The following is a 21,558-nucleotide window of genomic DNA, read 5'->3' as shown; positions in this document are numbered from 1 at the left end:
ACGCGATGCCATGATAGATTATTTGGACTTACAACTGTTCACTGTGAGCTTCATTGGCATCTTTTGTACGATCGTCCTTAGTCTTGGGAACGCGGCAAAGCAACAATAATCGTTGCGACTGTCTTTTTCTTCCACGTTTGCAAAGTACAGATCTCCCTTTTGGCTCATGTATACTCTCTCATCTTGTTCGATGTGTTCTAATTCTGAAAAGAAATACCTTATCATCAAAGAGGGGGATGGTGCTACTTCATCATTTTTATTTCTTGACTTGATTTTTCTTATCTTTTTTTTATTGGTTTGATTTTTCTTATGGACAAGAAATCTGTGCATTCAAATTCTTCTTACCCTCTAGGTCTCTCTACCTGTGCTGTGCTGGTTGACAATGGCTTATCCAAAACCCGATCAATTGAGATCAAGGTCTACTTCTTACTTTCATTTGCTTCAGATGGTATTTCTTTAAAACAGAGCTCCCCCCAAAACTGATGTCTATAATATTAACCTCCCTGTCCTGGAGGTAGCCTGGGAGGTTCCAGTGTGACTGGAATGTGGAAATTTTGACGGCAGCCAGGAGTAGCTTCATTTGCTACCTCCTGAGTGCTGATCAGATATTTTTCTCTGTGGGCCACAGTGAAAAGCACATCCAGGAAGACGGCTAAGGCTCACTAGACGTGGCCTCTACAAGAGCCTGAGATTTCAGATCGAGAGTCAACAAGCCTTTTAGAAAATTGAGCACCAAGGTGGATACTAAATATGCTGTGCGTCACTGCGTTTAGCGGGTAGAACATTGCTCACAGAGACAAAGGAAACCAGCAACATAATCAAGTCCTCCTCCACTCTAGCATGGCCTATCTACCAAGGGTAGACCAGTTGTTTTGAAATATGGAAACTATCCTTTTACAGACATACTCAGGCATCTGGATAACCTCTCCTCTTTGAAATATGATAAAATTGAGAGATACCTTTAGTACTTTTCTAGTGTTTTCCAGTGCACTCTGTTCAGTATGTATTTAGAATGAGGGACAAGGTTTCATTGGACCTCATTTTACAAACCTACTTGAGTCGACATGGATACTGTTATAAGAATATTTTATTTTTTTGGATTTTTTATGTGATTTCCATGATGCATGATGCCCCCCGGGGACAGAGCATTACTTACCTATATTCATCCAATAAATGTGTAGGGGCGGGAGACCTTTAGGAGGAGTACACTGGAGGACGATAGGATCTCCTTCCTCCACCTCCAGAGGCTCAATTTTTTCTTTGGGAAATTTGGGAACACCTGGTATGAAGATCATTTTAAGACATTACTTCAAAATGAGCTTTTCGTGTCAGCTAATATCTTAATAAATTGTCCATTTTTAAAAAATATATAAACATTTTTAGGACACTCAACCCTTGTTCTGACATTTGCCCTATAGAGGTAAGCACTAGAAAGATTCTGATACACATTCTCATGCAACTTTGCAAATCACTTCTGCACTGTGAAGTCCTAGAGAAAGATATTTTTTGCTATGTGACATCAATAAGGCAAAAATACACCTGTACATATCTTTCAGAGCAGGGGTACAAATTACAGGGTTTGTTCTTTTTAGTTTTGATAGACATGGACTCTTTTCTTTCCAAACACTGCGATTTCTTTTTTGGCCATGGTGTATTCTCTAGCTCTTGCTTTAGTGCAAAGGCCTTGAATGTGATTGGTAACTATTCCATTCAGAGTAAAAACCACATCAAAAAAAAAAAAAAATTTTTTTTTCAAAGCCCATGTGGGAAAAATCACAAAAACATAATGAAAAAGTCAAACAGGACTACTTTAAGTTGCAAAGAGAGCCAAAACCACCTTGGAATCACTCCAGTAAATGAAACCTTAAATGAAATGGAATTGATATATATAGAAAGGAAACTTTCTAATATTTCCACCTATGGTCTCCTTCTCATATTGAAGTCAATTACCTGCAAGAACAATCCAGTTACAATGGGACTATAAGTCAGAACTGCAGAATGTGAAGCACAACATCGATGTTTAATATTGTTCTGAGTATTTACAGGGATATTCAAAATGCATACTGCCTGGATATTGTATGGGTGCCTTTCAACTTTCTTGAAATTTGCATTCTAGAGTTAGGCAAACTCTGGTGGAGAAAATTACCCCATGAAGGAATTAGTAACAGTCCTGCCCTGATGGAATTTATTACCAGGTTTTCCCATTGTTATCTTTTTTGATTAAGTTGTGATTCACAATCAATCCTTCTTTTTCTTGGAAATCCAAAGCCCTTCTTATTATTGCGGTCTCTTTTGAGAAGCTTTGTGCATTTCCTGTACATTGTCATGCATCCCTTCAAACTCAACCCCAACTCTTGAGTCGTTGAGGGTATTTGCTGACATTTCTCTTATGGGTGCACCGGCTGTTTACAATAAATTGCTTTCTGTCTAAATTCAGGGGCCTTTCAAAGCTTAGCATTGCAGGAGGTTACTGTGGGGTTACTGCAATGTCTCTGCAATTTGGGAAAAGCATACTTTAGTTCTCTTTCTAATTCAGCCGTGCCACAGTGCTTCAGTAGATGGATTCCCTCTTGATCAAATCATCCGATCAGATGTCTCTTGGAAACATATTCGAAATGACGAGCAGCTGTGAATCATGCTTCTGGGACAAGTAGCACAATATTCCCACTCCAACTACATTCAGTAAACTCACTCTGTTAAGATCCTAGGTAGAAAATATCATTGGCAGCTACTGGGTCAAGCATTGGCTTCCATGGAAGGCTAATGTTATTCAAGTCATTCTGAAGGAAGAACATCTTAGGCCAATAAGATGTAGCAACTAATACAAAACTGTCAGGTGCCCAGGGCTTCAAATGCAAATCACCTGTTTAGTCTTACTTGCTATAATGGAAGTTCAAAACATGCACACTGCTCCATTAGGCAACTGTTTAATCTGTTTAAACTCAGTTACAAAGAGCAAAAGAGGCGAGGCAAAGTAGATCAGAAAATGGAAGGACAGTAATAATCCTCCATAATAAGCCGACTTTACAAGGCTTAATGTAAATACACAGGTCGCTGGATGATATCTACAGGAAAGTAGATAATTAATAAACTGCATCAATACCTAATTGGAGAACTGATTTCTCAGAGCATTCAGGGAAATTTAATGATTCAGAGAGTGCAACTAGGGAAGCTCAAACACACCCTCATTAATTAAATGTAGATTATAAAATTCTAGTTATAAAACTGTAAATATGTAACCCAACTAGCTTCTAAAGCATCAATAATGAAAAAGGAAAGGAGAGAAAATTTATACATCTACCAAACCCTTTTACACAGGCCATAAATCTTTGAGACAGCTTTTAACTAAAGACGAAATTAGTATCAGGAAAAAAGGAAAGAATATTTATATATTTATTAATTAAAGTTTCAGAAGGAACACGGTAAAGGAAATTAATTTGTCAGGATGTTTTAGGTCTTACTTGACTTTGAAACTACTGAGTCTGCTGCTACCCTCAAAAGTGCAAAAGTTTAATATTCATGGATAAATGTTAGACTCAATTAACATAATGCAAGAGTGAGCACAGAGTCGATCTCAATTCAAAGGAAGACATGACTCTATATAATAACAAGTCAAATAGCCGGGCGCACACCTGTAAATCCAGCAGCTCAGGAAGCTGAGGCAGGAGGATTGCAAGTTCAAAGCCAGGCTCAGCAACTTAGGGAGGCCCTAAGCACCGTAGCGAGAACCCGTCTCTAAATAAAATATAATTTAAAAAAAAGGACTGGGGATGTGGCTCAGTGGTTAACTACTCCTGGGTTCAATCCTGGTACAAGAAAAAAAAAAGTCAAGCCACTAACTAATTGTGCTTTTCTTGTGACATGCATTAATTAGCATTATTGAGTGTGGACAGATGAGACTTTAAAAAGTAAATTGTAAAACAACAATTTTTGTGTGTGTGATGCAACTACAGTGCTCTGGCTTGCCAATATATTTCCAAGGGGAACTCCACCAACATAAAAAATCATGTTTTGGAGGGTTTTTTTTTAAATTTATGTACAACAGCGGAATGCATTACAATTCTTATTACACATCCAGAGCAGAATTTTTTTTATATCTCTGGTTGTATACAAAGTATATTCACACCAATTTGTGTGTTTCTACATGTACTTTGGATAATCATGATCATCACATTCCACCATCATTTGTAACCCCATGGCCCCTCCCTTCCCCTTCAACCCCTCTGCCCACTGGACGTAACCATGAACGCCTTACTCTACATCAGTATCTACCAAAGCAGGACTTACAGAATGTCCACAAATCCCATCAACCACGTCCAGATGTTTCCTTTCCAAATAACATCAAATCAGCTCATCAAGCACATGGCAACTTCTGTCTCCGGAATGTTCTCAAAGGGGCTGAGAATGAAGTCTAGTGAAGAAATTTCTAGGAACCACCCCAAGAATGTAAGTGACACTTCAATATGTTCCTGTCGGGCTTCTTCATAACTTCCCCCTTGGTCTCCTTCAAGCCCAGCACACCTGTAAATACGAATTCTGTGGGAGTTGAGTTCTAAAACTTCAGGTGCTGCCAGTGAGCTCTGAAAACTCATCGTCTTGATTCTCTCAATCCAACATACAGAAAAAAAAAATGACCTCTTTGTATGGAAATAGAGAAGGCTTTGACAAAAATGTTATATCTAGAAGATATGCCACAGGATAACGTGGTTTCTAGCCTGAGCAGTGCTCCCTGTACCATCTCACTAATAACTTTAACTTTCAGGGAGTTTCAGTAGAATTCACACCTGTGTCACTTGGAGGTAAAAGGAATTGGTGGCTTCACCACTACCAAGTTATGGAACACTGCAGATTTTCTTGGGCTTTAAAGAAATAAAGTCAAAGGTTTCCCTGCTATTTGATTCTGTTATTCTACTACCAAGCTACTTTTTCAATCACTGAGCCACATTTCAAAAATATATATATATATATATATATATATATATATATATATATATATATGTAATTATATATATGTATATATATACATATATATATATATATATATACATGTATATATATGTATGTATATTGTTGTTGTTGTTTTGAGACAGGGCCTTGCTAAGTTGCTTAGGGCCTCCCTGAATTGCTGAGGCTGGCTTTGAACTTGTGATCCTCCTGCCTCAGCTTCCTGAGCCACTGGGATTAAAGGTGTGGGCCACCATACCTGCCCCTAGCTATTTTCAAGGAAGCACATCTTTCTGCATAATTAGAGCATATGTAACCTGCACCATCAGAGTAGACGGTGTATAACACCCTAAAGCATCAAGTCACACCTATGAACTCTGAAGTCAGTATCTTTGGGTTAAGCGCCACCTTGGTCCTTGAATTTTCTTAGGTAATATGCTTCAGTTTCCTCATTTGTAAAATGCAAAACACAGTGACACCTAACTCACTTGATTTGTGTCAAAGTTTAAATATCATATGTCATGTGAACCAACTGAAATGATCCCTGGCATTTCAAAAGCGCTCAATGTACATGGTAACTATTCAGATACTGCACCTTTGCAGGGTACACACAGCCATATGCCTAGAGATGAGACCAGCAAAGGACTGGAGGGCTCTCCTTGGCTGCTGCCCTGGATGCTCCTTGTAAGCCTGTATTTTAACAACTTTGGTGATTTTGTACAGATAGTTGAAAGAGGAAGTGGAGAGGGGAGGGGGGGGGTGGAGATTGCATATTCCCTGCACAGCCTATGATTTATTTATTGAATTATTTCCCCCTACCCATCCCTGGGCTAATCTTTCTCTGCCAAAGAGCTCTAGCTATTTTGACTTGCGTCTCTGTTTACAGAACTGGCCTGGTGAGCTTTTGAGTGCCATAGATTTTGCTTCAATGTGCTTGGCACACGGCTTCTAGCCCGCCGTCATTATCATGAATGCAGGCTACTGAGCTTGCGGGCTGAATTTCCCCCCCCACCCCCAGCTGTAAGGAGATTTAATTGATTCCCATTTCCTGTAGAGTACCCCATTAATCCACTTAGGACTGCAGTCTTCCTTTCAGCCCATGAGCTTCTAATGAATCCCCGCCGAGGAAGGACTCCAAGGCAGCCCGCTTCACGCCCGTCATGAATGAGTGCAAAACCCTCAGCCACAGTTAAACCCTCAAAATTCAAAGTTGTCCTCTCAACTGAGCAAACCGATGGTCTTTGGTGGGTTTGCACATGTTAACAGACTTGTGTTTTTTTTTTTTTTCTTCTCCTACCCCTCCCAGGCCAGAATGGTAAGAAGCCCAGGTTTGGTCTTAAGGTACATTGTCCTGAGGAATTTGAGGAAGATATGCAAATGTAGGGAGCGGGCACATTAGTCACTCTAATTGGGTTTTATTAACACATTATATAGATGATTTCATCTCTGAGTCCACCATTTCTTAGATTATTTCCATCGCATGTGGACACTGAGTGATGACTTTTATTCTTTCTTTTCTTCGTCAGCCTCTCCAGGATAAATCAATCACTAACAATATGCATTCATGCAGCATTTCCAAAGCAATGAAAGGAGGGAGGATATGATAGCCCACCATCTTTCTTACTTTTAAGGATTCTAATTAGTTTGTACGACAGTCTCCAACAAGGACACCACTAAATGCTTTAAAGACACCAGAGACTTTACAACAGCACCATTTATAATAGCCAAAGAAGTGGAAATAAGCTAAGTAGTCACCAACATATGAATAGAAGAAAAAAAAAAACAATGAGGTTCATCCATATGATGGATTATTACTCAGGAACAGAAAGGAGCAAGTACTGAGATATGCCACAGCATGCATGAACTGCAGAAAAAAAGGAAAACAAAACACTATGAGAAAGAAACCATGTGGGGAAAAAAAAAACTGTCTATGATTCCTTTTGCATAAAATGTCCAGCAAATTAAACTTAGAGGGCTGGGGATGTGGCTCAAGCGGTAGCGCGCTCGCCTGGCGTGCGTGCAGCCCAGGTTCGATCCTCAGCACCACATAACAACAGAGATGTTGTGTCTGCCAAAAACTAAAAAATAAATATTGAAAAATTCTCTCTCTCTTTCTCTCTCTCTCCTCTCTCACTCTATCTTTAGAAAAAAAAATAAACTTAGAGAAGGAAAACATTTGATGGGTCAGTAGCAATGGCTGACAGGTGGGAAAAGAGATTAAGTGCAAATGAGCAGAAAGAAGTTCGAAGGAATGTTGGAATTGTTTAAATGCAAAATCGCAATGATGTTGCATTAAATATTTTTTTTTTTACTAAAAAAGTCCCTCACTGTGCGTTTAATACAGTTAAAACCATGACGTGGCCAAGATAGCTTGAAACATGCAGTGCAGAAAAGATGGCCCTTTTAATAAACGGTGCTGGGAAAACTGGAAATCCATACACAGAAGAATGAAATGTAACCCCATCTCTCACCCTGCACAAAGGCCAAAGCGGACCAAAGATCTAGGAATTAGATGAGAAATCCCACAACTGCAAGAAGAAAATGTAGGCTCAACACTCCAACATGTCAGCACTTCCTGAACTAGACTCCTAAAGCACAAGAAATAAAATCAAATATCAAGAAGCTGTGATGGTGCGTGGGGCGGTGGCACATGCCTGTATTTCAGTGGCTCAGGAGGCTGAGACAGGAGAATCGTGAGTTCAAAGCCAGCCTCAGCAAAAGTGAGGTGCTAAACAACTCAATGAGACCCTGACTCTAAATTTTGTATATATATATATATATATATATGGGCTGGGGATGTGACTCAGTGATTGGGAGCCCCTGAGTTCAATCCCCCGGTAACCCCTCCACCAAAAAAAATGTCAGATGCATCAAACTACAAAGCTTCTGCATAGCAAAGGAAACAGAGTTTGAAAAAAGACCCTACAGAATGGACGATCTTTGCCACCGGCTTCTCAGATAGGAATTAATATCCAGAATATACAAAGAACTCAAAAAAAAAAAAAAAGAAGAAGAACAGACATTTCTGAAAATAAGAAATTGCCCAAAAGAAATTTCTCAAAAGAAGAAATAGCAATGGGCAATCGATATATGGAAAAATGTCCAACATCTCTAGCAATTAGAGAAATGCAAATCAAAACTGCATTGAAATTTCATCTCACTCCAGCCAGAAGGGCAAGTATGAAAAATTCAAGTAATAATAAATGTTGGCAAGAATATGGGGGAAAAGGCACACTCGTATGTTGTGGGTGGGACTGCAAATTAGTGCAACTGCCATGGAACGTAGTATGGAGATTCCTCAAAAAAACAGGAATGGAACCACCACATGACCCAGCAATCCCACTTCTCAGCATGTATCCAAAAGATTTAAAATCAGCACAGGTCAGTGACATAGCCACATCAATGTTCATAGCAGCACAATTCACAATGGCCACGCTATGGAACCAGCCCAGATGCCCTTCCACAGATGAATGCATAAAGAAATGGAGTATTACTCAGTCATAAAGAAGAATGGCATTATGGCATTTGCCAGTAAATGAATGGAAGTGGATAATATTATATTAAGTGAAATGAACCAGTCCCAAAAAGTCAATGGTACAATATTTGCTCTGATACAAAGAAACTAATCCAAAATAGAAGGAGAGGTAAGAATTATAGAAAAGAAAAAAAAATAGGAGAGAGAAAGAAAAACAAAGTGAGATGGAATTTCATCAAAATAGAGGAAAGATCAGTGGAATGAAACTTGGTGAGCTTTTATATATGTGTGCATGGATGTGGACGATGGGTACCAGTATTGGGTGTATCCACAGGATACTAATTAACAAAGAAAAAGTGAATTGTAAGTGGATTGAAGAGGGATCAGGGGAGTAGAGGGAGGGTAGTGGGGACTGAATTGGAGTGGGCTGTGGTCCATGATTTTCTGATTACGTCAGGGTGTATCCTGGTGTTGTATATAACTAAAAAGGATTTTAAAAATCAGAGAACAGAAAAATTAGTAGAAGTTGAGATAGATTAGAATGTTACATGGAGAGACCTTATCTGACTCCTAAAGGGTACTATAGTAAGTACAATTATTTATATAATTATATTAAACTCTATGGATAGTTTATAATGAAGGCAAAAAAAAAGTTTCTATTTCCCACATACACACACACTACTACACCCACATTAAGTCTTATATTATTACCTACCACTATGGCTGGGGTACCAAAGGCCAATGTGTTAGCAGCTTGGTCCACAAGATGGCGCTGTTGGGAGGTGGCAAGACTTTGAGGGGCGGAGTCTAGTGAGAGGTCTTTAGGTTATTGGGGGGCATGTCCTTTTAAGAGATAACAGGACCTTGGCCCCTTGCTCTTTCTCTTTGCCCCAGTTCATCATGTAAGCAGGTTTTGGACTTTCTCACACTCCCTCCATGATGTCTGCCTCAATACATGCCCAAAGCTATGACATCAGCCCACCATAGAAATGGAATCTCCAAAACCATGGGCCCAAATAATTTTTTTCACCTCATAAGTTATTATTTTTTTATAAGGATAGAAAGCTGACTGTATTCCACCTAGGAAAATGGATGGCATATGAGAAGAGCTTAATGAAGGCTTGTCGACTAGTTCACTGACTAAATCCCTATGCTACATCTTAGAAAACCAATTTAGTTCAATGATTTTTCAAGTATGTATAAATGGTACATTCTGCTTGTTGGGCTTTTTTTTTTTTCTTCACTCTTTCTGCAGGAAACTAAACGGAAATATTGTTGAAAATAGAAAGAACGAAACAATGCGTACAAAAGTCTGCATTTATGGCAAACAACAACTGAAATGGCAAAGCTCCTATTAATATAAAAGAAGAATCGATTCCCTAAAGCTGAAGAGGAAAATCCATTGTTAGAGGTTGTGTTGGAAGTTTTAAATGGTCTCAGATTGATATACTCCTAAGGACTGGAGTGATGGTCCTATTCAACATATAGATGATTATGGAAAGCTGTCCAATGATAAAATAATTTCAGGAAAGGCTGGAAATGATGCATAAGAAACCCAATTTATTTTGATCTTTCCTAGAGCAGCAGAAAGAGAGAGAGAGCAATTACCCACAGTGTAGTTTAGATTCAACTCTCAATCTCTTAACCATAATACTGTCATATTCTGGCCCAGAACTACCGTGGATCCTTTGTTCGTCTGTGCACTTAGTCTACTTGGCTAATGAGAGAAAACATTTTTAAAAATCTTTTAATTGTAGAATCTCACAATCATGCCATTTCTTTCTCTGCAATAGGTCTGGTGACTGCCTTTTCTTTTCTGTCTCCATAGCAACCATTTGAATTCAGGTTAGGTATCAGCCTGATGTCTTCTTGACTTCTAAAACAGATGCTTAATCTCTTTCTCTCTTCTTCTGTCCCTCAAATTTCTAATCTTAATTTATTTCAGGTAGCTACATATACAGAGTTTCCCTCAGGTATAAATGTGGGATTTATTTTGGATAGCAAAAGCTTCGATGCTCAAATCCCTTATACGTAATGACATGATATTTGTACATAATCTGCATGCATCACCCCACATACTTTAAATCATATCTAGATTATATATATAATGTCGAACATAATGTAAATGTTATAGAAATAGTTGTTATGCTGTAGGTTCAGGGAATAGTAACAGGGAAAAAGTCTATAGAAGTTCAGTACAGGTATAGCTGACTCTCTATATAATAGAGTCTCAGGATTCTCAGCCACAAATTTTAAGGCAATACTTCCTGATCCAGAGTTCATGGGCATTTCCTATTAAATGTCATTGCAAATTTAAACTTCTAAAGCCAATTTCCAAAGCCCATGTGCATGCTGTGTCAATTACTATGGTTATAATATCTCAATAATCCAGAACATCTATTCCAGATGGATCACTATGCTATATACATAGTAATTTTGAGTTCATAAAAAGGTGATCCATAAAACAAAGGTAAAGAATGCGAAGAAGGAAAGAAATACAACTAGAATCCTTCCAGGCACCAAAGTAAATGAAGGTGTATACTTTTCATCATAATGGTTGTACACATTGCTTAGCTGAATTTATTTTCTGGATCCACAGTATGTCTCCCTTCACTTTCATCTATTGTCTTAAGTCAGCTCAGTCAATTTCACCCCAAAATTATGTTACCGAAGAAGCTTACATCATTGAATTTTATCCCCTCTCCTTTTCCTACATTTTAAAGATGATAAATATTCCTGTAAATAATGCTATTAACTGCATTGAGAATGTTTTGTTGCGTAGAATTTTCATTATCCTCACTTGACAGTATCTTCTCTTTCCTCCATATTGCTGTGGTTTTAGATATGAGGTGTGGCCCGAAAGCATATACATGAGACAGTGCAAGGGAGTTTAGAGGTGAGACGATTGGTTTATGAGAGCCTGAGCCTAATCCATGCATTAGTCCACTGACGTGGATTAACCAGGTGGGTGGATTAACTAGGTGGTGACTGTGGTCTGGTAGGGTGTGGATGGAGGAGGTGGGTCATTGAGGGCAGGCCTGTGGGGTTTATATTTTGTCTCTGGTGAGTGCAGCTCTCTCTGCCAGGAGAGAGACTCCACTTTCGATTTAATAATTTTGTATGCTTATGGTTTAGAATGGCTATACGACACTTTACAGATTGTCCTTAAGTTGGAGTATTTATTCTATCTACTTATATCTTCCACCATGATGTTCTGCCTCACCTCTGGGCCAGAGCGATGGATTCAGCCATCCATGGGAATGACACCTCTGAAACTGTGAGACCCAAATACACTTTTCCTTCTCTAAGTTGTTCTTCTCAGGTCTTTTGATCACAGCCGGAAAAAAAAAAATCTGACTTATCGAACACTTATCGAACCCATGATTAGTTAGAAAAATGTTAATGAGTTTTCAAATATGTAAGTTGTCTTTAGATTCCATTTATAGTGATTCTAACTTAATTATATTTTGATTGCATTTCTTTCATAGTTCAGTGTTATCAAATATAATTTTTCTTCCCTTACCCATGGAAAAAAAATGTATTTCACAGTTTTAGATACAATATTCTATACATGTTAATAGCTCGAGCTTATAACTAGGTTGTTTAAATTTTTATGGGATTACTAATGTTTTTCTCTGGTTGAGTTACAAAATAAAGAAAGAGATATATTTAATATCTCTCACTACTATGACAGATTTGCCTATTTCTCCTTTCAGGACTACTTTTGATGCATACATTTCAGTATCATATATCCTAGTGAATTAACTTCCAGAAAAGATCTTTCTAAAATAAATAAATTTATTTGGACTGATATGATGAATACCTGCTTTCATTTGGAAAACATTTATTCAGAATAGCTTTTCCATCTCTTGCGATTTAATAATTTTGTATGCTTGTGGTTTAGAATTGCCATACTACACTTTGTAGATTCTCCTTCACTTGGAGCATTTATTCTATCTACTTATATTTTCAATTTGTGATATATTTAGATTTGCTTCCTATATTTTTTTTCCATTCTGCCTATAAATAATACCCTCAATGGCAAAGTGATTCACAGTTTGCCATGATTGTTACAGATGGCTCGGTCTCCTCTGTTAATGGGTACCCACATTATTTAAGGGGGACCATGGGTTTAAGTCAGCTTTTTCATTACTGTGACTAAAGGACCTGAGCAGAACAATTTTAGGGGAGGAAAAGTTTATGTAAGGGCTCACAGTTTCAGAGGTCTTAGTCCATAGAAGGCCAGCCCCATTCCTTGGGGCTCAAGGTGGGGGTGAAAATTATGGGAGGTGAGGGTGGTGGAGGGAAGCAGCTCACATCACGGTGACCAGGAGGCAGAGAGACTCCATGCGCCAGATACAAATATATACCCAAAGCCATACCCCAATTCTACATCCAGCCACACCCTTCCACTTCAGTTACCACTCAGTGAATCTCTACCAGGGGATTAATTCACTGATTGGGTTAAGACTCTTAATAACCCAGTGATGTTTCCTCTGAACCTTCTTACATTGTCTCAACGTGAGCTCTTGGGGGACACCTCACATCCAAACCATAGCATAACATGTAACATGCAACTAACTCATTATTTATTTTTTACTTTTTATTGCTTCTTCTTAGTTATATATTATACATAACAGCAAAATCTATTTTGGTAAAATTATACAAGCAAGGAATATATCTTATTCTAATTAGGACCCCATTCTTGTGGGTGGGCACGATGGTGGGGTCAACTTAGGTGTTTTCATATGTATATGCAGGAAAATCATTAATATGATTTATTTTACTGTCTTTCCTATTCCAATCCCTTCCTTTCATTCCCCTTTGTCTAATCTACTGAACTCCTCTACTTCCCCTCTCCACCCCTTTATTCTGGTTTAGCTTCTACACATCAGCGAAAACATTTGACAACTGATTGAGGTCACCTAGCATGACAGTCTCTAGCTCCATCCATTTATGGGACCATGTAAATTGTTTTGCTTCACCAAAAAAAAATGAGACAGGTGTCTGGTAACTTCTTGTTGAAGCATTTAAGATCCTGTATACGCTGTTTATGTTCACTCCCCCAGACTCATGCACTAAGGTGGAAAGTTTCCTAAGATGCAACCCAAGGATGATGGTATCTCCATCCACCCATGTGGATCACCCAGAGAGCTGGCCCCTAAGCATTGCCCAACCCATAGCTACTGACTTATCAAGAAATAAATGCATGTTGACACTGAAGCTGTGGAATTTTCTATCACTGCAGATTAGTTTAGCTGATCTAATAATATGTTGAACTTAATCCTGTTCCTAGGAAGCACAGTGAGTATTATTTTCTCTCTTGTCAGATCTAAGGTTATAGAAACAGCAAATTATGTTGCTTTCCAAAGTCATCCAATCTTAAGTTATCAAGACCTGGAAGAGAATTTCCCCTTCCCATGAATGATAAGGCATATATAAATGGCCTAAATCAATATTGCTTTATTCAACAACAGATGGATGCAACACTTTTTCTAATACTTCTCTAAAATGGTTGTCAATGAATGTTCCATTGGAACACTTACCCGGAACTATAAATTCTATTTCTTCCGACATCGCCACTCCTAGTTTATTAGAAGCAAAACATCGGTATTTCCCTTGAAAGTGAGATATGTGTCCCTCATTTGGGATCTTGAATGTTCCCGAATTGTTAGACACAATTATCCGAGGGTCCGAAAGATTGAAAGGCTTGTCATCCTTAGTCCATGAAAACCTGCAAGAGAAAAATCAACTTCATGTTCCTAAAGATCCTAACGGTTCTTAATTTTTAAAGATATTTACACACAAGTACACAAAGTGACAAAACCACAACATTTTATGATAAAAACATAATATAGTAGAATACAATATAATATAAACAAGGGTCTCAGAAGAATCTGAGAGATCTTACAAACTGTACAAATGGAGTCTCAATGAAGAGAATAAAAACAAAGACTGGTTTTGTTCTGTTCCTCTTATTTAAATTTCTTTTTTACAATTAGAAATGTAATGCAGTATCAGAGACTACAATAAATATAAATGTACATGTAATTGTGTGTGTGTGCACATGTGCAAGTGTTTGTGTAAAGAACTCATTCAAAATAAAAAACACACATGCCAGTTCTATTAGTTAGTCATAGTTCTATTAGTTAGTCACGTATTTGAGACCATGCCAAATACATAACTTTGCCAATTGAATTGTGTTTGTTTTATAAAGGTACTAAACACATATTTTATTACTCCACTATCTTCTGTCATATGGTAATTATTTTACTTATTTCACCATTTCCATGTTTAATACAATGAAAAATAACCCTACATACATATTTTTTGATACTGGCCCAGATATTTTCTTTAACCTAATTCTTTTAAGATAAAACCAACAGACAAACAGGAAAATAAATTTTTTATGTTTTTAACAAATGTGGCAGCATTGTGTTCCCCCAATACACACACACACACACACACACACACACACACACATAGTTAAATTCCTTCTCCATTATAAGAGAGCCACAGTTCTGTGGACAGTGATGTAAGATTTTTTTTTTTCCTGGTACTGGGGTTTGAACCCAGGGGTGCTTAACCACTGAGCCCCATCCCCAGCCCTTTTTATTTTTTTTTTAATTTGAGACAGGGTCTCACTCAGTTGCTTAGCACCTCACTGTTGCTGAGGCTGGCTTTGAACTCACGGTCCTCCTGCCTCAGCCTCCTGAGCTACTGGGATGACAGGCGTGCACCACCCTGCCTGGCTGTGATGTAACTTTTCTATATCACTTAGGTAATGTGTAAAATAAGGAGACTTTATTTTCATAGACTTTGGTATCATACACTTGGAAACCCTGAGCTTCCGTTCTACATTCATAATGCAACAAGTTCACAGTGGTCAGATTAAAAATTAGCATGAAGGACGGTGTGCGCTTCATGATTATGTGGCTTGAAGGGATACTCACTCGGGTGGCGGATTTCCTTTGGCTTCACACTCAATTTGAAAATATTCATCGAAAGGAAAGGCGACTTGCACTTGGGACTGCTTAGTGATGGTTGGAACCTGTTGAACTAAATTAGAGAACACGTCTTCAGAAGGTGGGCAACAATTACTGAGCTGTAGCAGAAACCCTTCCTCTGTGCTTTCTCTGTGGGCTGACATGGAAAGTGCAATTCATAGACCAAGAGGGACTTCCTCTGGACAACTGTATTCTCTGCTCAGGAATGTCCTTCCCGGTTGTCATTTTGAGTTGCCACACATGTTCATTTTACTGAACCCCAGAAAAACATCATGATTTTTAAAGCAAAAGAAAAACTATCTTATCACCGTCTTAAAAACATCTGTTGCAAAAATGATTGGCATCCAGTCTTTGTTGACAGGAGTACATATTTTACTTCATTTGGTCCTTTGGGAAGTTCTTCTTAGAGCTCTCCATGCTTCTATCTAGATATTAAAATGAATTCACTGCTTTTCTGTTGGTACTTGCCATTGATAGGCTGAGTTACTTGACAATTCTATTATTGAACATAAGAGTTTTTTTTTTTTTTTTTTCTATTTCTTTTCTTTCCGGGTAACATGTATTTGAATAGCTATCCAAGAGCATGTACCATTTTCCTATTGAATTACTGCCTGGTGATAAATTTCTAGGAATGTACATTAAATGACAACGATGCTACGTAGATGCTAACATTCTACCCAGGGACAGTCCCCACAAGCAACTCATGATTACCGGTGGATTCCACATTGTTACCACCGTTAAACTCTCACGTGCAAAAAAAGATTCCAAAAAATCCTTTACTGTTTATTACAAAGGAAAATCTCCCCTGCTCATTCTCTTTATCTTATGATTTCTGCAAATTGGTTTTGTTCAAAATAAGTTTTCCCATGGATTGATGTAGCGTTCGTCATTTTCCATGTTAAAATTTTTTTCTTTTGTCTTTTCAGTTACTTCTGTTTCCCCTTGTAAAATTGAACCAACAAATATTCACTGATACAAAAAAATAACAGCTAGTTCATAATCTGTCGGGGGGACTGAAGTTGACACCTACTTGGTACTCAGTGTGTCCCCTCAACCTCTCACACTGTTAGTGACTGGCAAGTTAAATCAGCCTCAAAGCAAATTAAAAAAAAAATTTAAAAGCAGGAGGTGACTTTGCCTTTCCCTTTGTTAAGCAACTCGACTGTCCTGACTATGAAACAATGAACTAAAATAACAAGGGAGTCGGTGAATAAATAAAATGCATTACAGATACAGATTTGGATCAAATTTTGGAATATGAAACAGATAAAAAATGCAAGCACAGATTTACTGCATTTTTTTTTCCAATTGAGATGCTCCTTTTTTAGTAAAGTCCTTAAAACTTGCAATAAAGCCACCAGGTTGAATTCATAAGGAAATGCAAAGGGTTTCGAACCAGGAACCATCTTTGGCAAATATATTTTGAGAAATGCCATCTGCCCTCGGGCAGTGAGCCCAAATAGATGACTAATATTCCCCACTACAGGGACAAATCAAATAGGACCCTGAAACCTGGGATGTTGACCAGGCCCTAAATCACTCACTCTCTGTTCTCACAATCATATATTTAGGATGCATCCTAAATGAGTAGTTTTCAAGAATTTTAGTCTCAGGACTCATTTAATCTCTTAAAAATTATAAGACGGGCCCGAAACACTTCTTTTCATGCAGGTTATAGCTCATAATATACAATGTGAGAAATTAAAACAGAAAATCATTTAAAATGTTAATTCATGTCACATAATTGGATCCATTTTAAAATAAGTAACGTTTTGTGAATAACACTATCATGTGGAGAGTAGCCTTTTTTTTTTTTACATTAATGCAAATCTCTGCAATTTCTCAAGAGAAGGCAGCTACATCCTGTATCTGCTTCTGCATTCTTCCTGGTGCAAGAGGTTGATTTATTTAAAGATATGAGGAAAAATCAGCCTTATGCAGATATATAGCTTAGAAGCGTGGAACATTTTAGAGTCTTTCTGACTGATGCAGGATCATCTCCCTGACTAGGACAGCAGAATTCAAAAGCGGTAGTTTCTAAAATGCTTATTGCAATGCAGAATCTGCAACCTATCAATAAACTTTTTTTGTGTTCTGCTGCCTTAACACAAATTTACCTGTTATTTTTAGCTTATGCATGATTTTGGAATAGCCCACGGTGGTCCTTTCAAAAAAAGTATTATTTCTATAGCTCTTCTCAGCGGAGACACATTTCATCCTAGCAGATCAAAAATTCACTCTTGTTCATCTCACCACTGATCCAATCAGAAAACTCATAAATGTGGGGGAAACTCAAGGTCATCGTGGAGGACATAAGTTTTCCAGGATTCTAATTTTTGCTTGAACACTTCAATTTTATCATTGACAGTCGACTGTGGGTTGTTTATCTTGAAGTGACAGGCTTCCTGGGTTCATTTGGAAGAAAATATGTGAGCCACCATAATTCACCTGTCAGTCATGCTTTCACGAGTAAAGGGCTCAAGGTCTCAGGCAATTGCCAGAGTCAAGAAAGAGACAGTCCTCACACTAGGGTTCAGCAGATCTATCTCACACCGGCTGCATGGCCAGTGCATCCCAAAGTTATGACAATGTAGTCAAGGGTGGAGAGTTAGGGAAGTTTAAAGAATGCTTCGCAATTTCAGCAATTGCAGTGTCCAGCAGAGCTGCTCTGTTCTGTATTTTGGAGGGGTTTGCTTTACTATGAGAATTCAGCCAGGAAGAAAACCCTTGAGCACTATTTAGTGTGGTTTGGCGGCTGAGGTCCGACTTGTTCCTCAGCAGCAGTTTTCTACCTTTGCTTTTGCACCATGAATGCAAATGACAGGAAGGGAAATTGGACATTTCAAAACGACTTGACCTCATCCACCATCTGAAGGCATCTCTGGGACTGCCAAGGTCCACAAACCAAACCACACTTTAAGCCCCAACAGTCAGCCTAGAATAAAAACTGAATTCCCTTCCCAATCCCCAAATTACATTTTCTTTATTTTTATCTAATAAATCTGATAAGAGAGTGTTATTACTTTATGAATAATAACTAGGTTCAGTTATCAGTTGGATATTCAGAAACATTTTAGCCATGCTCAAAAAAAAAAAAAAAAAGAATCCATCTATTCATTGACATTTACCTTGTTTCTGATTGACAGTTATTTCTAAGTCTTGAGCTCACTGCAGATTTGTATTATTTAAATCTTATTAGTGGCATAAATGGGCAGAGAAGAAGCACAATGGTGAGAGTCCCTAAGACATCAGCTAATAATTTGAGAACAACTTGTTTATTATAACATTATTCTTTCTTAAATTTGCTAAGGTTGTAAAAGCTCAGCCATAACTAATTATTCAGGGAATGGAGCTAATAACCTTTGGGTATTTATATGAATATATATTCTCCATTATAAATCCTTTCCTCTATAATTAGGCCAATTACAGAGACACCAGACGCGTTGACATTCAAATTGGATACCTGCCTTCGATGCATTTACCCGCGAGTGCTCTGGAGGACTGAAATAAACAGATACTATTCAGTTGCTCTGAAAACAAGCCATTAATATTTTATAACAATCGTCGTCGTCAAAGGACACCACAGCATGAAAATGAATACGTCACCGAGACAACCAGATAAAAATGTGTGCGTGGATTAATACCAAATTTCACATCTTTCAACCCTGATCAGCAAGGGAGAAAAGAAGGAAGGAAAAGGTAGGTGTTAGAGAAAGGGATCCGGATCACGAATGTCGGTGGCACCTCCGCTGCTGGTACCTTGGCATCATCACGTGCTTCTAGAAAAGAATCTATGGAAGGGTGCTTCAGACTCTCAGCCAGAAGGTCTGCAAGTGGGCGAGTCCAGAGTGAAATTCCATGGATCATACAAAGGCTGGAAGGTTTGCACTCAAAGTACACAGCACTTTAAATCTGCTTATCTATATGGCAGGGAGTAAAATTCCTTAAGAAATGGGAATTGTGAAACAGAGGTTTAACCATCTGTTATACTTTTATTTATTTGTTTGTTTGTTTGGGGGGGGGGGGGTACCAGGGATAGAACTCAGGGGCACTCAACCACTGAGCCCCATCCCCAGCCCTGTTTTGTATTTTATTTAGAGACAGGGTCTCACTGAGTTGCTTAGGGCCTTGCTTAGTTGCTGAGGCTGTCTTTGAACTCATGATCCTCCTGTCTCAGCCTCCCGAGCCACTGGGATTATAGGTGTGTGCCACAGGGCCCAGTTAACCAACCATTATAAATAGTAGAGAAGGAATTCCCGGCTGGGGAGGGCTGGGGTTGAAATGGAAAGGTACTGGGTGAGGTGAAACTTGCTCCATCAGATAATTTAAAACTACCCTCAGAAATGGTTTAAAAACACATTATAGTATATAGTCAGAGAGTTGTTTTCTTTTCTATCCATATAAAGTCTGAGTACCTCAAAAGGAAAAGTTTCAGTTCAATGTTAGCACTTTTCTACATTTAGTGAATTTTATGAGGTTAGGACTATTTCTCTAGAATTCAGATTATTCACAATGATCATGTCTAATGCCAAGATCCTAATAAACAGCCTCTTATAACTCTCAGATTATATAGGGAAGAAACAGAAGGAATTATAGTTGAACTATACCTTAAAAATTCCTCAACAACCTCTCAAGGATCTTTAATAGCCTGTATTTTTACAACATAAGAAATATTCTCTAAGTACCTACATTCCGTACTTGATGTACAATTTTTGAACTGTGAAAGACTTATCATTTGTTAAACCTGACTTATGATGGGTAAAATTTGCATCCAGTATTACCAATATATGTTAAGAAATCAATATTTGCAGTATCACTAACTCTTAATGTGTAATACACATTACATAATATGCTAGTCTTGGAGATTGTATCAGCTTATTATTTCAGTTATAAAATGACGTTTTGTTATTTCCCCAAATGTTTTCATTTAAAATACATAATTATTTTGAGAAAGGATACAAAATTTACTCAATTCCTTTTTGCTACAATTTGTTGAATGCCAGTAATTTCTAAATAAAAATTATCCTTAAAATAAAATGACTTAAACATATAAAAAAATAAGAGCTGTAATATTGTAGAATATCTTAGACAAATGGCAAAAATCACCTGATTTACCAGTCATGTTTCTTGCTATAGGCCACGTTTGCATAAAAAACAAAATCCTGAGCTGTAAAAAAATTATAGTAGCCTAGTGTCATCCATCAAAGAAAGAAAGAAAGAAAGACATGCATGAATCCTTATGACAGATGGTTAGAAAATATGTAGAAATATGATGAAAAAGTTACTTTCTCAATCCACAAGTATTCTACTTAAAAACTGAAAATGCAAATACAAAATCCCATAACAGGTATAGTCAAAAGCTGTCGCCGTACCTGAGAGTGGTATTTCAGTTGCTGCTGACGACTGTAACAGGAGGAGAATCAGAAATGTGACGAATCCTCTTCCACTTAAAAGTGTCCCCATTGCTCTTCAGGAAGGAGGAGAAAGCCCAGAAAGACTGAAAATGGTAATGTCTCTCTTACTTCTCCTGGATAGCTGGGCAGATGTGGACAACTTGGAAACTCTAAAAATAAAGAGAATGATATTTCAGTTCATGGACTCCAATGTCAACATCCCAGAAATAAAATAAATATTTCTGTTTGAAACCATTTTAATGAACCTGTTCTCTAACAATTCCACACCCAAAATGTGATGTGTTTCTTCTTCATATTTAAAATACATGACAGTTGATATACAGTATAATATAAATCATAAACTTTTTTCTTTTTTTTTTTTTTGGATACCAAGGGTTGAACCCAGGGGTGCTTTACCACTGAGCCACATCCTCAGCCCTTTTTATTTTATTTTTTATTTTGAGCACCTCATTTTTGCTAAGTTGGTAGGGCCTCACTAAGTGGTTGAGACTGGTTTTGAACTTGGCGATCCTTCTGACCCAGACTCCCTCCGAGATGCTGAGATTACAGGTATGCCGCCAATCGAGACTGGTCCCGTTAAATTTTCCAATGAGTCATGTTTGCAACTCAAAGGAAATTTTTATTAGAGAGCACCCTAATACAGTGTACTGAGCGTCAATGGCTATGAGGATAATTTCACTTAGTTTGATTCAAAAGGCAGCTTTTTTACAATCTTTTT

At 37.9% G+C, this 21,558-nt stretch overlaps 1 protein-coding gene across 3 annotated transcripts in view; it reads right to left on the bottom strand.

Moving 5' to 3' along the window:
• Window positions 1-20,889, bottom strand: part of Chl1 (cell adhesion molecule L1 like) — a 75,456-nt gene extending 54,567 nt beyond the window's left edge. For all 3 annotated transcript variants that reach the window (XM_026409022.2, XM_026409024.2, XM_026409023.2), the window contains exons 1-5: window positions 20,799-20,889; window positions 15,373-15,478; window positions 13,966-14,153; window positions 1,157-1,279; window positions 33-203 (exon numbers count right to left, since the gene is read on the bottom strand). In XM_026409022.2, coding sequence (XP_026264807.2) covers window positions 33-203; window positions 1,157-1,279; window positions 13,966-14,153; window positions 15,373-15,478; window positions 20,799-20,889 — 679 coding nt within the window. The remainder of the gene's footprint in view (window positions 1-32; window positions 204-1,156; window positions 1,280-13,965; window positions 14,154-15,372; window positions 15,479-20,798) is intronic.
• Window positions 20,890-21,558: the final 669 nt, after the last annotated feature.

This window comes from Urocitellus parryii, chromosome 16, assembly GCF_045843805.1.
Source record: "Urocitellus parryii isolate mUroPar1 chromosome 16, mUroPar1.hap1, whole genome shotgun sequence".
Classification (NCBI taxonomy): Eukaryota; Metazoa; Chordata; class Mammalia; order Rodentia; family Sciuridae; genus Urocitellus; species Urocitellus parryii.
The sequence above is the reverse complement of the archived record's forward strand: the minus strand, read 5'-3'. Positions and strand labels throughout refer to the sequence as shown.